The sequence below is a fragment of the Drosophila miranda genome, chromosome 4 (genome assembly GCF_003369915.1).
Source record: "Drosophila miranda strain MSH22 chromosome 4, D.miranda_PacBio2.1, whole genome shotgun sequence".
In the NCBI taxonomy this organism is placed as follows: Eukaryota; Metazoa; Arthropoda; class Insecta; order Diptera; family Drosophilidae; genus Drosophila; species Drosophila miranda.
This window is the reverse complement of record NC_046677.1, coordinates 14,635,446-14,651,711: the sequence shown is the minus strand read 5'-3', so window position 1 is coordinate 14,651,711 and position 16,266 is coordinate 14,635,446. Positions and strand designations below refer to the sequence as shown.

General features: G+C 49.5%; 4 protein-coding genes across 4 annotated transcripts in view; 2 read left to right on the top strand and 2 right to left on the bottom strand.

Annotated features, from left to right (window-relative positions):
• The first annotated feature begins 516 nt into the window (after positions 1-516).
• Positions 517-1,767, top strand: LOC108163965 (39S ribosomal protein L10, mitochondrial). Its single transcript, XM_017299519.2, has 3 exons — positions 517-601; positions 754-862; positions 981-1,767. Exons 2-3 carry the CDS (start codon positions 841-843, stop codon positions 1,718-1,720), a joined length of 762 nt encoding a protein of 253 aa, XP_017155008.1. The 5' UTR covers positions 517-601; positions 754-840; the 3' UTR covers positions 1,721-1,767.
• On the bottom strand, positions 1,740-3,986 carry LOC108163964 (homeobox protein Mohawk). The gene is made up of 4 exons (XM_017299516.2): positions 3,885-3,986; positions 2,939-3,002; positions 2,167-2,886; positions 1,740-2,107 (listed from the first exon to the last, which is right to left on the bottom strand). The coding sequence occupies exons 2-4, from the start codon at positions 2,980-2,982 to the stop codon at positions 1,903-1,905; spliced, it is 969 nt and encodes a 322-aa protein (XP_017155005.1). The 5' UTR covers positions 2,983-3,002; positions 3,885-3,986; the 3' UTR covers positions 1,740-1,902.
• A 1,412-nt stretch (positions 3,987-5,398) lies between these two features.
• LOC108161697 (TBC1 domain family member 17) lies at positions 5,399-8,301 on the top strand. The gene is made up of 3 exons (XM_017296009.2): positions 5,399-5,629; positions 5,726-6,614; positions 6,680-8,301. Exons 1-3 carry the CDS (start codon positions 5,516-5,518, stop codon positions 7,804-7,806), a joined length of 2,130 nt encoding a protein of 709 aa, XP_017151498.1. The 5' UTR covers positions 5,399-5,515; the 3' UTR covers positions 7,807-8,301.
• A 1,453-nt stretch (positions 8,302-9,754) lies between these two features.
• The window catches only part of LOC108161699, a 49,582-nt gene continuing 43,070 nt past the window's right edge, over positions 9,755-16,266 (bottom strand). Inside the window, 6 exon segments of the mRNA XM_033392844.1 lie at positions 9,755-14,399; positions 14,528-15,260; positions 15,372-15,612; positions 15,685-15,889; positions 15,983-16,062; positions 16,065-16,228. Coding sequence (XP_033248735.1) covers positions 11,507-14,399; positions 14,528-15,260; positions 15,372-15,612; positions 15,685-15,889; positions 15,983-16,062; positions 16,065-16,228 — 4,316 coding nt within the window. The 3' untranslated portion in view covers positions 9,755-11,506.

Sequence of the window (16,266 nt, the reverse complement as noted above, 5' to 3'; positions counted from 1 at the left end):
GCCCGCAGCAGGACAGCCAGTGGCTGCCGCAGTCCAGCCTGGAGCACATCCCTTGGACTTCCAGAGAGGACGAGGAGCGTGGGACGCAAAGCAGAGGACCATGGCAGTGGCCGGACCCAAAGATTCTCCGGGCCATAGGGCACAGCCTATCGCGACTGGAATCATGTCCCGAGGGAGTGTAGTGGACAGCCGTCATCGAGCGCACACTCGCTCATATGAACCGGAAGACCAGAGGTATTCCTGGCCATCGGAGGGGCAAGCTTCTAAAATAAAATAAAGAGTTAAATAAAGTAAATGAGTAAATTATTACTTTATAAGTTTACCTGGCAGGGCTAGAGGAGAAGACCGCATCGTACGGGTAAGGCCGCCGGAGAGCGCCCGGTTCAAAAAGAGGGCGGGCGCGCCAAGAAGACACGGAAATGATCAAAACAAAGTTCGTTTGCGACATGTTCGGCGTATGAACTGGTTAGTGCATAAATAGAGAGTTTTTATGAGGATTCAAGTGGGTTAAGTTGAACTAGTTCGTTCATAGTGAACGTTTATGAAAGACCGATAGCTAGGGCTGCACTCACTCAACAGATGTTAGCAAAAACTTAAAATTGTAAGTAATAATAGTGGTAAATAATAAAATAAACTGGTATGAATAATTAAGAAATTGGAACTCTGTGGCCCCCGCAACGGTTAGCGTTTCGCCATTCCAGTTCGGTAGTTAGTTTTTTACACTCAAACAAATTTCTTCTTCTTTCTCTGCAGTTCCACCAATTGAATTTCTATTACTAAACTGAACTTAAATAAAATCAAAAATATAATATTATTTAAGACCCGGAGCAATCTTGAGATATGGCCAATTTGATGCAGAGAAGTAAGCGCTATGTATAATTAAATAACCAGGCTGAATTGTTGGGGCACTCAATGTCGGCTGGCTCGTGGTTATACAATCCGCTAAATTATTGTACCTCTCTGTCAATTAACAATTACAGGCCTGCCCCTGACCACTACACGTACTCCGGTGCTGCAGTTCCTACGTTTTCGTGGAAAAATCAACATACAGCGACCAAAGGAGCCACATTATGAGCGTGCTCGTGTTGTGGCCGTCACACAGCCAAAATACCCGGAGCTGCCAAAGGCACGCTCGTGCTTCCAGACCCGCGCCGAACGCACCAAGGAACAGCTGGAGAATCCCTACAACGAGATCATTGCCCGGGAAGTGCGAAACTGGCTGAATCACTCACAGCTAGTGGCTATCTTCCACCTGAACTCCATCACCGCCGACGAGATCTTTCGGGTGCGAGTCCAGCTGCATAAACAGAACCTGCATTTGAAGTCGTATGGCCGCAAGATCATAGACCAAGCCGTGACCGGCACGCCGTACGAGGCCATCATGCCGCTCTTCCACTCCAATCACTGCATTGTGTTCTCCCCAAATCAGCAGCAGATTGGCGCACTGCTGAAGATCACACGCAGAGTGCCACAGATGGTGCTTCTGGGAGGCATTGTTGAGAAGACACTGCTCAGCAGAAACGAGCTGATGGCCTATGCCCAAATGCCAAATCTGCAGGGGGCCCAGGCACAGCTCGTCCAAACCCTCAACCTGGCAGCTGGCCAGCTGGTCCAACATCTGCAGACGCATCAGGTTAATCTGGTGCAGGTCCTGGATGTGCACGCCAAGGGCAATGGCGATACCAACACCAATACCACGGAGACGGCGGACGAGTCATAATAATGTAAAATTCTAATTGTTAAATAACAAGAAAAGCGAAAAAGTGATTATTTTGTCTTTCATACTAAACTAGCAGCTAAAAATGTTAACTATGACTAGATTGCACTTTTCCAACGGGCCTGAATCTTCTGCTGGAATGATGGCGTCAGATGCGTTTTGGGATGCCTCTTAGGTGCCGATCGTTAGGAGCTGATCGTTGTCATGTGATGACAGCGCTGTCTGCAGTTGAAGGCGAGATTCGCAAGAGCCTCGGCCGCATCCAGTTCGTCCTTGTGGTGCAGCATCCAGCGATCACCGCGTGCGGCTGCCGTGGCATCGCTGGTAAAGATCACTTGGCTCTGGGCAGGTCGCTCCTGTCCCTGTCCCTGTCCACTGCCACATTTTTGTCTAGTTGAAAGTGCAGGGTCAATCAGCCTGAATCAATCGCCGATGTAGGGAGTCCTTACCTGCTCGTATTCCATTCGATGTGATAGTTGTTTCGGTCTGGTGTGAATTTCGCTGCGCTCTCCAGCCACTTGTTGAGCTGGGTGGCGGTGGCTGGCTGCGTGATCCCCGTCGCTTCGTCCTCTGCAGTGCTATCCCGCAGATATTTCTCCATCATTTGGTGCTTGTACTTGGCCTTGCCCACCGGCACAGTGGGTAGCATGGGAATGCGATGACTGCTGTGCTCCGTCATTGACATTGACATTCCAGATTCTACATAAAAGTTTGGCTTGTACACAGCTGTGGAAGCATTGTTTGCGTTGCCATCGCTGCCAGTACTGTGGCTGGACAGCTCATCGTCATCGTAGTCCCCATCATCATCTTCCCCCATGCATGGTCGCATCTCCTCCTCCCATATGCTGTCCTCCGATGAGATGCTAAACTGCTCGACATTCCCCCTCGCATTGTGGTTATAGTTCTTAATGAGATGACCCCAGGACTTTTTGGCCTTCTCCCGCTCCGAGTTCTTCAGCTTCCGCCGCCAGTTGGCAAACCAATTGCATATCTGGGTGTATGTGAGGCCAGTCTCTCCTGCCAGCTGCTTCTTCTCCTCCCTGCTGGGATAGGGATTCTCCCTCCGCCGGATTAGCCAATCCTTCAGCATGCGCTTTATGTCTGGAGTGAACAAACGCTTGGCGGCTCGCATCGGCTGCTGCAGTTCATCCTCTGGTGGCCAGGCTCGTCTGCAAAACCCGTTTCGAATCAATTTAGATACTTTCCGATCAAATGACCTACCTGCTGTGGCGACGATTGCGCTTGGGTCGCGAAGACTTCTCCATAGATGGCCCGCACTCTGCAACTGCAAGTGGAGAGAACACGAATGAACGAATGATCTTGCAGTCCATTGCTCACGATAAAATAGTCAATCCAATCATTTAAAAATACTCTGTAAGTCAATTAAATTTCAAAACATTCGGTGGGTGGCGCTATTTCTGGCCGACGAATTTTCATGTTTTTTGGCTCTGTTGCTGTTTTCCTTGCTTTATATTTTCCTCTCAAATTAACGAAACGAAACAAATATTTTGGCTTTGTCACGAGAACACGAGAACGAGAGAGGATGGTAGATGGGCCACCCGAGGGTGGGAGAAATGGCTAAATGGATATCACCGAGACAAAGAGAGAGATTCTCCTATGAAGAAGATACATTAAAATATGTTAAGGGTCTGTCTCCCAAACTCATAGCCTCTGAAGATTTGTGTTCTGAGTAATTAGTTCACAGGTCACAGTTCTGTTTCCCGAACATCCCATCTCATCTCGGTTAAGCAATTCATTGATAAAATCAACGAATCATGTTTTTCAGCAGACCAAACTGTACATACATATAGGTACTATATTTATACCTCTACGCTCTCCGCTCTACGCTTGAGTGTGACAATGGATAGGTCCATGATGTTTACGATTCTCAGCTAATTTTTCATGTATGGGGCCCTTAAATATATGTGCCACATTCTGCTCTATTCTCTATTTTGTGTTCACATGCAGACATACAGGGGATGCATCAGTTTTGTTGACACTCTCAGATAATTGTGCTAACATTTATTATATAATCCTAATATAACAGCTAATTGCTTGTTTTCCAACAGAATTGGAAAACAAATTGAAATTTAAGATGGACCCAAATTGAGGTGCAATTGCAAAGGCCACGCATTTAATTTGTTTTGCGAATAGGATCTGCACCCACCTGTAAATTTGCAATTTGAATTTGAATTCTAATTGTGTTCTATTTGAGAATATGAATCCGACGGATGGTCAAATGTATCGCTCGTTGGACGTACTGGCGCAAACTGAACTCTCTCAAAAGTTTTCAAAACTGGCCGAAGATGCTTTTCGGCCAACTGAGAACCCAAAACTTATCACACGAATGAGGCACTTTTAATCTATTTACAAAACACGACACGATACGACAATACCTATGCGCTTATTTTAAAATGATCGTAGCTCTTTCGGAATTCTTTGGTCGGTTCAGTCCAAAAACTACAGAGTATTCTCAGTGCACGATTTGCGAATCGAATTTACTTTCGCTTTCGATATAATTTTCACTGCTGCAGTATTCGGATGAGATGAGTCGGTGGCCATGACGTGAGTAAATATAAAGTGTGTCGCAAGTGGTGTTTGGAATCAACTTATCATCATTCATTTCCTCAAGTTTCCGACACATAACATTTTGTATTTATATAAAAATCTCGTGTTACGATGTTTGTGGTTGAATTACTCACAAACGACTTGACCGTCATTTACGAATAGGTGGTAAATTATTTTTTAACTTCCTACCACTAGCCACCATATTTTAATCGGGATTTTAGTATCAAGCGCACCGGTACGTAATTAACACTCACAGAAAAAATGGCGTATAACGTCTCGCTCATCCGAAAGTGCTGATTGGTGCAATGGACAAAGAATGTCCCATGTCATGAGCTCAAGTTCAAACATGAGTCAGGTGGTATGTGTTACCCTTCTGGAAAAGTTCAACTACCTGGAATTGAGACACTACCAGAACCATTGAATGACTTGCTCATCAACACGTATCCAGATTTAGAACTGTTCCTGAAGTTCACAAGTCACAAGACTGCGGCAAAAGTACACAATTATTTACACAAATTATCGTCGTTTCACTTTAACTTTCAGTAAGTTCATGCCCTTGAAAAGAAATGAACTAATGTTTTTGTTTAAATTCAAATTACACTGCCCGCCAAATAGAAAGACAAAAAATCGTTATTAATACGTTTACGGTATCTTTTTTTGGTATTTTCTGAAGCCGAAATTGAGGTGAAATGGTATATTTTATACATTTTTTGGTAATATAATAGTTATAGCTATTGCCGTTTTTTGGCAAAGCAATATCACGATATAAATATATTTTTCCCCGCTACGAATTCAGAGTGTGTTCGGGTCAGTCGTATTTTCAGCGGTTTAACTGAAGTGGCTCACCTTTTTTAGAAGAGGGGGGTTAAGTGGGTTAAGTTCGTTCAATCATCATGAACGAAACGTGAGAATCTGAACCCTGTACTCGCACGAACCTCACCTCGGCGTGTTTTGGCGAACAATATACCTTGAAGATAAAATCGTATTAGGCAAAAGGGGGGATTTTACCTGCAAGCGTTGCATTTTCTGAGCCATTTTGTCTGTTGTCCATACCCTCTTTTTCTTCCCATTATGTAGCAAACGAGTAGTTACCGTGTAGTTGCCATGTAACATGTAAACAATTGAGCAAATGTAAACATAAAACGCATAAGAAACATTACATTGTTGTTTAGAACGTAATAGAGGAGAAATTAAAAAAAGTGAACAAGAAAAGCCAATTGCACGGCAGCTATGAACGAATCTGTGCGCTATGACCGCTGTCAGCAGATTCAGTTGGGTGTCCTGAGCGAATCGCAGATGTCGGCAGGGGAGGAGCCGCCCCCACAGCCCCAGGGAACGGGTAACGTAAGTATTCTCTATTCTCTATTGTTTAACTGACTCATGATTTTGTTCTCATTTTTACTACGTTTTTTCGCCTGCCTGCATTGTCTTTAATATTAGATTCTCTTTACTCATGATGGGGTGCTGCTGAAAAAGGCCAGTGCCGAGCATATTTCTGACTTAAACACAAGTGGCTCCTTGTCCTTGGTGGAGTATACGTCATCGGAGCTGCCGCGACGCCGTCTGTATCTGGAATGGCAGCCAAACGATAGCATCATGATAGCTGACGACAGCCAGGACCAGGGTGACTGGGCACTGGTGGACAGAATATCGGGGCGGAACCGCACCACCTCCGAGTGCCGCGCCTTCAACACAAAGCCCAGCGAGCCGGGCAACGGAACTGCATCCCGCGCGAGAATCATGAGGGTCCTGCTCGATGAACTAGATGCGGTCGAGGTTCGGCATCGCGGTCAGACCATACGGTTCATCCGCAAATCTGGTGGCGGAGTCCACAGCGAGTTCTTCTTTCAGCACGGTAACGCTGATCTGTTTGTGCGCTCCATGCGGGATCTTCACTTCATCGAGAGTTCCGAGACTACTCGTGGTGGCGAGGAATATGCCATCCTGACCACCGAGAATCAAAAGCTGAAAAAGACCTTTGCGGAACTGGACATCGGCGATATCAAGTCAAGTCATTTGCCGCGGGAGAGCTGGCTACCCAATAAGCTGGCTGGCTTCCTCGGCAACATTCCAGACTATGTTCAGCCGCCGTTCCAGCGCTCGCCCAAGTCGAGGCCGGGCAATTTGCTGAGTGGCGATCGTCAGACCTCGCCGGACAACTATCAGATAATTGGATTGAGTGGCAGCACCAACAGCGCCTGTTCATCAAACAGCCAGAGCCGCGGAGGTAGTGCGGACAAGTCACCAGCGGACAGCGAACTGGAGAACCTCAATGCTCAGGACGAGAAAATTGTCAACAACTTGCCGGATCGCCAGAGAGTGGAGAGAGGTTCGTTTTAAGATTTCTTGAGAAAGTTGCTTAACTTGACTCTAAGGCGATTATTTTTTTTCCAGGTTTGCCTCTTACTGAAGCCCAGTGGCTGGAGTTTCAGACACCAGACGGGCGCATCTCGGACAGCGACCGAATCAAAGAGATCGTATTTCGCGGGGGTATATCCCACGCCCTGCGGTCCAAAGCCTGGAAATATTTGCTGAATTATTATCATTGGTCCGACACCGAAGCGGAGCGAATAGAGAGGCGCAAGCTGAAGTCGCTGGAGTACTACAACATGAAGGCGCAATGGCTGGCAATGACCACAGCACAGGAGGCAAACTTTTGCGGCTACCGTGAACGGAAGTGCCAAATCGAGAAGGATGTGAAACGCACCGATCGCTCGCTTCAATTCTTTGCCGGAGAGGACAACCCCAACCTGGCTCTGCTGCAGGGAATTCTCATGACATACGTAATGTACAACTTCGATCTTGGCTACGTCCAGGGGATGTCGGACCTGCTGGCGCCTATTCTCGAGATTCAGGGCGACGAGGTGGATGCCTTCTGGTGCTTCGTGGGTTTCATGGACATGGTATTCACCAACTTCGACATGGACCAGGCGGGCATGAAGAACCAGTTTGCGCAGCTGCGGCGCCTCATCGAGTTTGCCAATGCCCCATTGTTCAACTACATGCGCAGCCATGACTCCGACAATATGTACTTCTGCTTTAGGTGGCTGCTTGTATGGTACAAGCGGGAGCTGAGCAACGAGGATGTGCCCAAATTGTGGGAGTGCCTCTGGACACGTCTGCCCTGTCCCAACTTTCACTTGCTCTTCTCCGTGGCCATCCTGGATCAGGAGACAAATGTGATCATCGAGAGTCAATACGAATTCACTGAAATACTAAAACACGTTAACGAACTTTCGGGCCACATCGACGTGCAACGAACTCTGGAAATAGCCGAAGCCATCTATCTCCAACTGAAGGCATCCGAAACGCTGCCTAACGATATTCGCCTCATCATTGGAGAGCCTCTACTGCCGCCTGTTGCAGGTGAGGAGCCGGAGGAAGCAATAGACGAGGAGCCTGCCTACTCGGATGATGGCTTTGACGAACTGGTACCCGAGCCAACGCCCGAGGAGAAGCAACGGCAACAGGCCCTGCTGGAGGAGGCCTGCGAACGCTCGCTCTTCCTGACATACCACTAAACTGTGTCGAAACTGGAAGGAAACCGGAAACCAAGCCAAGCCAAAAGCCAGCCCCTAGCAAATCATGCGCAAATTATCTTAGACTTTAAGACTCAAAGTTTACTACCGCATCGAAGCGAAGCGAAGTGCTTTAACTGCTGATACACAGATTTATATATTGTATATTATACATATTTGTACGTTTTGTATTTATTGTAAGTTCTTTCCAATCACCTCCCTCCCGACCTCCCATTACCCCATACCCCATACCCCATTCATTGGCCAGAGCAATTAATCCCCACAATAAGTATACCAAAACAAAGTTTTAAATTACGAGTAGATAGGACTTGGCTCGCGCCCATCGAATTCTTGGGTAGATCGCTTTCGTTTTATCAAAATTCAACACGCAGCAGCTACTTCTGTTGCCCTTTTCTTAGTTTACTCAATTACTGTGAAAATACATACAGATAATACATCGAAAACCGTAATATTATAATACATTGAAAATTGCCGCAACTTTGAGAAGGGAAGTCGTCTGTCCTCGCTGTGCGAAGCTTTTAATACTTTTATGATGTACACAGCCAAAAAAAAGTTCGGGGCGCCCATAGCCTAAAGATCTGGATCTGAACATTGTAAATGTTTGGGGTGGGCCTTCGCAAAATGGGCCTTTGAAATGGAATCAATCAGGATCAATGGTTTTGTTGGGTGTTGCTTATGTTGTTGCAAGGTTTTTATTGTAATATTTGTTGTTTTTTTGTAGTTATTACGAACACCACTCGTTTTGTGCCAGTCCCAGATCGTCTTTGTGACTATGTACAATCAAGACTTTATACAAAATTTCAAGAAGTTGGTTTCTTGTTCTCTCTATCGCTGTGTAATAGCACGGTAAAATTTCTCCGATCTTAGCTACAGCTACGTAAGCATTAAGCGTAGAACTACCGCACACCCATCCTCGTTATGATTCCTTAATACGTCGGCCAATAATGACCAGGCAATCGCCGATCTTTTTCCCAATTTTTCAACCTATTCTCAGGAAACCTACTTCGGTACTTACCAAGGCGAAAAACATTTTCAGCACCTTAAAACATGAAAGCTCGCTGCTTCATGATCTTAGCCGGGTCCTGACGGAGTTTCCGGATGTGTACTCAGCTACAAACTCTTCACCCTGTCCATTGATTCTTCTTGCTTCCCCTCGATCTGGAAAGAATAGTTTATTATTCTACACCGTAGCAAGTCTAATGCAAAGAACTAAAGAGGTATATCTAAGTTATCGGCTATTCCTGAAAAGTTATATAATGTTATATCCCCAGCTCAGCATGGATTTAAAAGGCGGGGATCAACTATACATTTATTAGAGTTCCCCTCGGTAATAAAAACCCCTCGAGTACTCATGTATACGGATGATGGTAAGCTCTGTGTCCAGTATAAGACCCCTATATAACGATGCCCTCAGTAAAAAGTGCAACAGGACCGTATAGATTCAGCACACAAACACTTTTTACTTTTTGCTCTGCGCGGCCTCAACTGGCCTCGATCCTTGGTTAATCGAAGAAGGCTTGCTGTTGAGCCGCACAAACTTCAGTAACTATATACCTTTATCCTTTTCGTTTTGTAGATCGAATTATTCCTTGCATGAACCGTTTAGGGTCTTATGCTCCGATTACAATTCCCTCTACTATATAATGTCTACTAGTAATTCCCTTCCTCTTCTTAAATCACCTATACTAGCATACCACTTGATGGTACAGTCATTGCATATCAGCGTCCAAATTGATATCTAAATACATATATCTAAGTTGTACTTTACCAGACGTTACATAATTTAAAACAATGAGAAGACGAAGTTTGTTGTAATTTTTGAAATTTATTTTTTATATGTTTATTTGATTTATCATCAATATCAATATCAATAGTTGATGCTTGGTTGTTACTTGTTGCTGTAGTTGCTGTTGATTTTGTTGTTCTGCTGTTCTGTTATATTATTTATACTTTTAATTAAGATTTATACTCGTACTTACAATTAAGTATGCCATATATTATGCTGGTTGCTTGATCTGATCTGATCTACTCTGCTCTGATCCGCATCCGAATCCGCATCCGCTTCTGTTCTGTACTGCTCTTGTTGTCTGAATGGATTGTTCAGTGGAGTGCGGACAAAATAATTTCATAATTCTTTGTGTATCTTTCATGCTCAATGCGTATCGTGGCGATCCGACCACATTCTCATTTCCGTCAATTACATTAAAATTGGTTTAATTAAAAAGTTATATTTTTCTTTCAATAAACATTGTTCATTCTAGTTTCTTTCCTCTTTCATATCTTTTTGTTTTTTAGGTACGCGCCTGATCGGATGATCGGGATCGCGTCGGATCTTTTTGGAGACACACGACACACAAAATTGCGATAAAAAAAATTATAAATATAAAATTAAAATCTAGGCATGGATTCCTTTCACTAATTACACGAATTAAAATAATAATTATACAAATTACACGCAGGACAAGAGATAAAAGATACGACGGTACAGAGAGGGCAGGCGGTACAATACAACATAGTTATGGGGCGGGGGGGTTAAAAATTATGGAAAATGATTCAGTTTGAGAATACACGGTGACTGTCTTACAATCTTAAAAACGTTAAGCAATGCGAGAGCCATTTCATAGGGGGATTGGTTCATAAATTATTTACAGGTATCATCATTATCATCATCATTATATAGTATAAACTTTCATGTGTGTGAGGACAGCGCAGCAATGCGAGAAACCCAAGTGTGGAGTCTGTATAGATCTATGGATATACATACATATTATGTGTTTGTTGTGTGTGGATCGATATGATCTGCATCGCTGGTCTAAGATCTAAACATTACTTCAGCTTCAGCTTTCGCTTTGCTTTCTCTGCTTATCGGCTACGTGTGTTTGTTGCAATAATTTACGGATAACGGATAATCTTTATGCAGCATGCGGCAGCACTCTGCTTCTCGTTACAATTAAATTATAAGCGCTTTTTAATATACTCGTAACTTTATGGATATTTACGCATATGCTGCCGGGGGAATCAATCAGATGTGAATGGGAATGTGGCTGTGGCTGTTCTGTTGCGTGGCGCGTACGTAATGATCCCAGCACCGCTTGGTGCTCCAATTTTTGCAGCAGTTGGAGCACTTCATCGGCGGAACCATTTGCACATCCGCGAATCGCATGGCAAATCAGCCACCATTCCATTTATTTGAGGCTCTGGCTCTGGCCATCAGTGCGGGCGGTGTTGCAGCAGTGTCCGCGACTGCCGGGCAGAGCCAGAGGTTGCAGCAGCAGTGATCCTCCAGCAGTCTTCCTCCGACTGCAACAGCAGTTGCTCATTCCTCCTACGTTCTAGATCTATATATAATATATATATGCTTCCTTATACTTTACACAACTTTAAGCTTAAGGGGTCTAGTGGTAACAGATAGCCTAGAATTCAATTTTCGGCGCGAGCGACGCAATCGAGCTTTTTGATCAGCGGACGAGGCGGCGGCTATCTCTTCAGCTTCGGCTTTTGCTCCGGTTCTGGTCTGCTTTTGCTTCTGCTTCTGCTTTTCCATCTTCTTATCATTTATCTTTATATTCTTCTTGATTATTATTTTCTTCTTCGTCTCCTTGGGGTTTTGTCGTCTAGTTATGGCCCCCTTTTCGGGGGCCCTTTCGTCCTGCTAGCGCGTTCGCTCAGATCTCCGCAATACTCATTCGTTCCGGTCCTCCGATTCGCTGCCCGCCGACAGGTTCAGCGTGGCGGCATCCGCCGACTGGCGCGTATGCCGGGTGGACCGTAGTTCGCGCCGCTTCTCGGGCGGCTGTTCCATGGCGGCCGCCTGGTCGTTCACGCCGGAGCGTGGTCGCTTCAGGCGATTGGAAGACCGGCGATTCTCCTCGGCGGCCGCTGCAGCAGCCGCGGCGGCCGATGATGAGGATGAACCACTGAGGTTGGCCGCCGATGTATTGCCAACGGCATCGAGATCCTCGATACTGCCGCCGTGACTGCTTCCGGGTGCCGCTGGCTTCTTGAGTATCGGCTGGATGATCAGCTCGTCGGCCTCCTCGTAGGGTGGCGGTAGCTTGGCGGCATCCGCCGCATTCGTGATGGTCAGGGATATGCGGGACTCTGAGCGTTCGGAGCGCTCGCTGCTTGTGCTGGCTCCACTGCTGATGGGCGGCGCTATGGTGATGGTAGTCTGCGACGGCAGATTGGCCGCCAGGCCAGCAGCTGCCGCGTTCGATGAGGAGGACCCTCCTCCGCCTCCGCCAGAGTTCAGGGGCGTCAGGGTCACCTTGTCCTGCTCCACGGACATGGGAGCTGGCGTGGAGCTGCTGCTGGAGCTGCTGCCCGCCCTCAGGCTCTTCTCAATGCTGCTCATGCTGGCCCCCAGATTCAGCGGCAGTCCGGCAGCCAAGGCGGCGGCGGCATTGGCCAGCTCCTCCTTCGTGTGATGCATCTCGCTTCGGGATCGCTTCGACTTCTGTTGCTGCTGTTGTTGTTGCTGCTGCTGTTGTTGTTGATGATGCTGCTGCTCCGCGTCGAGGGCAGCGGCATAGGCAGCAGCCGCCGCATTGGCTGAACTGCTGGAGCTGCCGCCCGACGAGGACGTAGGTATCAGCGATATCCCCGATCCCAGGCCCAGGGTCTTGGTGTAGTAGTCCATCTGTTGCTTGAAGGCATCCTGCTCCCGCTGCCGCTTCGATGCAGAGGAGTTGCTGTTGCCGCCGGACGAGCTGTTGCCCTGGGATCCTCCCGTTAGACCCGCGAGTGAGGCCAACGATCCGGGACCACTCAATGGCAGGGAGCCACCGGCCGCCGCCATCGCCTGGGCGGCCATCTCAGCGAGGAATGCCTGCGAAAAGTCGCTCGACATTCCCGGAATCTGTGGCAGTTGTGCGGCTGCCGCAGCCGCCGCCGCTGCTGCAGCTGCTGCTGCATTCGAGGCGGACTTGGAGCTCTTGCTGGACGAGGAGTTGCCCCCTCCCGAGGATGAGGACGTGGAGGGCATCTTGCCCTGTGAGAAGGCCTGCAGTGCGGCCAGATCCGTGGGCAGGGCTCCGCGTGCAAGGCTCTCGAACCACTTCTGCTGCTCCTTGGCGGCCATCTTCTCCGCCTGCGCTGCGGCATTGGCAGCGTTGGCTTCGTTGGCCGCGGCGGCAGCGGCCGCCCGCTTGCTGCTGGCACTCGAACTGCCGCTGCTCGAGGGCGTCGGTAGCGGTGGCATCCCCAGGGAGCTCATCAGGCGCGTGGCCTGGGCCAGATCCATGCTGCTCATCCGGCTGAGCGACTCCAGCAGATGGGGATCCGCTCCAGGCATCAGGAGGCTGCTCAACTGGGCCATGTCCGCCGCGGTGGGCGTCGCCTGGGCATTGCGGCTGCTCGATTGCCTGCCGCGTCCCGAACTGGAGCTGGACGGTGTCGTCACGGTGCTGGCCACATTCTGGCCACCGCTCATGCTGGCCATCGCATTCATCAGATTGGCCGCCGAGTTGGAGGCGGCGGCATTCGCCGCAGCCGAGGAGTTGCGCGAGTTGCTCGACTTGGACTGCGACTGGTGCGACTTGGACTGCGTCGAGGAGGTGTTGGCCGCCGACGAAGTGGCCGCCACTCCGTTGAGGAGGTTGTACTGCTGGGCCAGCTGGTCGTAGGCCGAGCCGAGGCCACTCGATCCCAGGGAGTACGGGTTGAGGCCACCCAGCCCCATGGGCGGGTACAGCAGCGACGGGTTGGGGAAGAGGAACGGAAAGCCGGCGGCCAATTGGGATGCTTGCGATGCTGCCGAATTCTTGCCCCCTTGTCCTCCTCCTCCGCCGCCGGACGAACCACCGCCAGCATTTACTGCTGCAGCGGCTGCTGCCGCGGCCGCCAGTTGTGCCGCCTCGCTCTGCTGCTGTTGCTTCTTCTTGCTGGACGAGGAAGAGTTGCCGCCTCCGCCACCGCCGACCTGCGACTGACTCTTGCCGGAACCCCCGCCCGAGGTGCCTGTGAGGCCCCCCAGGGTTGGCCCAGCAGCAGCCATGAGCGCAGCCAGCGAATTGGCGTCCATGCCTGCCAGATTTCCCAATCCTCCCATGCCCGCGAGGCTGGCAAACAGATTCATGTTGTTCAGATTGCCCAATCCGGGCAGATTCCCCATTCCAGGCATGCCCCCGAAGGGCATCGACAGCAGCGGATTCTTGGGGTCAAAGGCCGCCAGGGGATTCTTCGGATCGAAGCCTCCCAGTCCCGGCAGATTGGCCAACAAACTGGGATTGAGTCCTGCCAGCGAGCTGAACTGCAACGCCGCCTGATCCAAGGCAGCCGCCGCAGCCGACTGTTGACGCGACGACTTCTTCGATTGGCTCGATTGATTTCCAGCCGACGATTGAGCGGCACTCTGCTGCTGCTGTTGTTGTTGCTGCTGCTGCTGTTGCTGCTGTTGGTTATGGGACGACGAAGAGGCGTTGCTGGAATTGGAAGAGGGTCGCCCGCCATGCGACTTCACAGCCGGCGAACCATAGCTGTCCATGGAGCTGGGTTTTGGCGAGGGCGCAGACATGGGGTTCTGCATTTGCTCGAGCCATTTGGGATCCACCTCATAGTTGGGATTGTCCGTGAGCCTATAGAGGAGAAGATGCAGGGATTAATTGGGAATCCAAATAAAGAGAGGACAATTCAATGTTCCCATAAGCGAGAGACAATGCTAGGGAGTCTGATCTGATATTGACATTCTGCCAAGAGCCCTTACCATTGCATTAGTCGTTTCAGTTGCGGCGCCTTGTTGCCGCCCAGACGCTTGCCCGTTTGCTTGTTTATCACCGGCACTGGCTCCTCTCCCGTGAGGTTCTGTGGCCCTGCCATCGACTGCTGTTGCTGCTGCTGCTGCTGTTGTTGCTGCTGCTGCTGTTGTTGTTGTTGTTGTTGTTGTTGCTGCTGCTGTTGCTGCTGTTGTTGCTGCTGCTGCTGCTGCTGCTGCTGCTGCTGTTGCTGCTGCTTTTGGAGCTGTGCCGCACTTGCAGATTGCTGGGAGCTGCCGCCGCCGCCTCGATTGGAACGGCGACTGTTGGAGGAGCCACCAGCACTGCTGTTGCCACCGCCGCCGCCACCACCACCGCCAACATAGTCAATGCTTAGCTGATCGCTCAGTGGACTGGTCATGTCCGAGAGCCATTTGTTGACCTTGGTGTCGTGGGGGGAGTTGGAGTACTTGGAGCTGAGCTTCATCGCCTGCTCCATTTCGGCGAGCATGTTCTCGTAGGCCTTGCGCTGGGCAGGGGGCAGGAATTGCATCATCTTCTGCTGCTGCTTGAGGAACGTCTGCGGATCGGTGGCCATGGTCTGTGCGAGCAAGGCATTCAGGCTGTCCTTCGACGACAGTCCCCCCATGGCCATGTTCTGCAGGGCGCTCAAGCCGCCGCCGCCGCTGCTGCCCGAGGAGCTTGCGCCGCCGCCGCCGCCTCCGGATGATCCGCCCTTGGACTCTGTAGAGATGAGAGAGAGAGAGAGAGATTTAGGAGATTAGTCGAGGGATTCTATGGGGTGGCGCTGGGGGCCCAATTGTAAAAAAGCAATGCGCAGAGACTCAAACTCACTTCCGGGCACTGTGGTCACAGTGATGGTGAAGGGTTTCTGGTTCGATTGCTGCTGCTGGCTGGACGAAGATTGCATATTGGCAGGCGTCACCGAGACGCTCGGCGGAATCTGGGGCTTCTTCGAGGATGGCAACGATGGATCCGGGAAGGTCTTTTGCTCCTTGGCAGCCGAGAGACCCAAAACGATCTCATCCAGCTTCTTGCGCTTCTTCTCTTTGCCGATCACTGGCTCTTCAATGGTCTGGAAGGAAGAACAGAAATAGGGTTTGTGGGTGTTTTCTTTTGCTTTTGATTTAATCAACTGTTCGCTTACGCAATTATTCTTCTTCATCAACTTGTTGAGCGTATCATCCAGCTTGCTCTTGCTGCCACCCATCGAGGAGGGGAAGGCGGAGCTTAGGGCCGCATGGACACTGGACTTTCGCGAGGGCATGGAAAAGTCCTGCACTTCACTTAGATCAATGGCCCCCGCACTGGAGGCGGACTTGAGCATTTCCGTCATGTTCATTTTGGGTAGACTGCTGCAGGGGCGCGGGTGACGGGGAGAGGAGAGATTGGATTAGTTATTTCTTTCTTTCATCTTTTGGAAACAGAATCTGTACGATCCTCACCTCGAGGACAGATCCATGGGTGCCCCCATGGATGGTGGTGGCGTCTTCATTGCCGGCACAGCGGGTTTGCTGAATTGCCCGACGATTGCTGTCGCGAGAGCGAGGTATGCTGATGCGCCGGCGGCGGTTGCATGCCACTCAGGGCTGCCGAGGAGGATCCTCCGCCACGTCCGCGTCCAGAGCCAGTGCCAGTGCCTGTCAAAGCCTCCATGTTGGCTATTTCACTCTCCCAATCTTTTGGTGCCACTGTGGAAGTGGAAACGGCGTAAGTATGCGACATAAGA

Coding starts and splice junctions, on each gene's coding strand:
- LOC108163965 (XM_017299519.2), top strand. CDS start 841: ATGGCCAATTTGATGCAGAGAA. Junction 863..980: donor GGCCAATTTGATGCAGAGAA/GTAAGCGCTATG, acceptor TAACAATTACAG/GCCTGCCCCTGACCACTACA.
- LOC108163964 (XM_017299516.2), bottom strand. CDS start 2,982: ATGGAGAAGTCTTCGCGACCCAAGCGCAATCGTCGCCACAGCAG. Junction 2,887..2,938: donor CGCAATCGTCGCCACAGCAG/GTAGGTCATTTG, acceptor CGGGTTTTGCAG/ACGAGCCTGGCCACCAGAGG. Junction 2,108..2,166: donor ATCGAATGGAATACGAGCAG/GTAAGGACTCCC, acceptor ACTTTCAACTAG/ACAAAAATGTGGCAGTGGAC.
- LOC108161697 (XM_017296009.2), top strand. CDS start 5,516: ATGAACGAATCTGTGCGCTATGACCGCTGTCAGCAGATTCAGTTGGGT. Junction 5,630..5,725: donor AGCCCCAGGGAACGGGTAAC/GTAAGTATTCTC, acceptor CTTTAATATTAG/ATTCTCTTTACTCATGATGG. Junction 6,615..6,679: donor TCGCCAGAGAGTGGAGAGAG/GTTCGTTTTAAG, acceptor TTTTTTTTCCAG/GTTTGCCTCTTACTGAAGCC.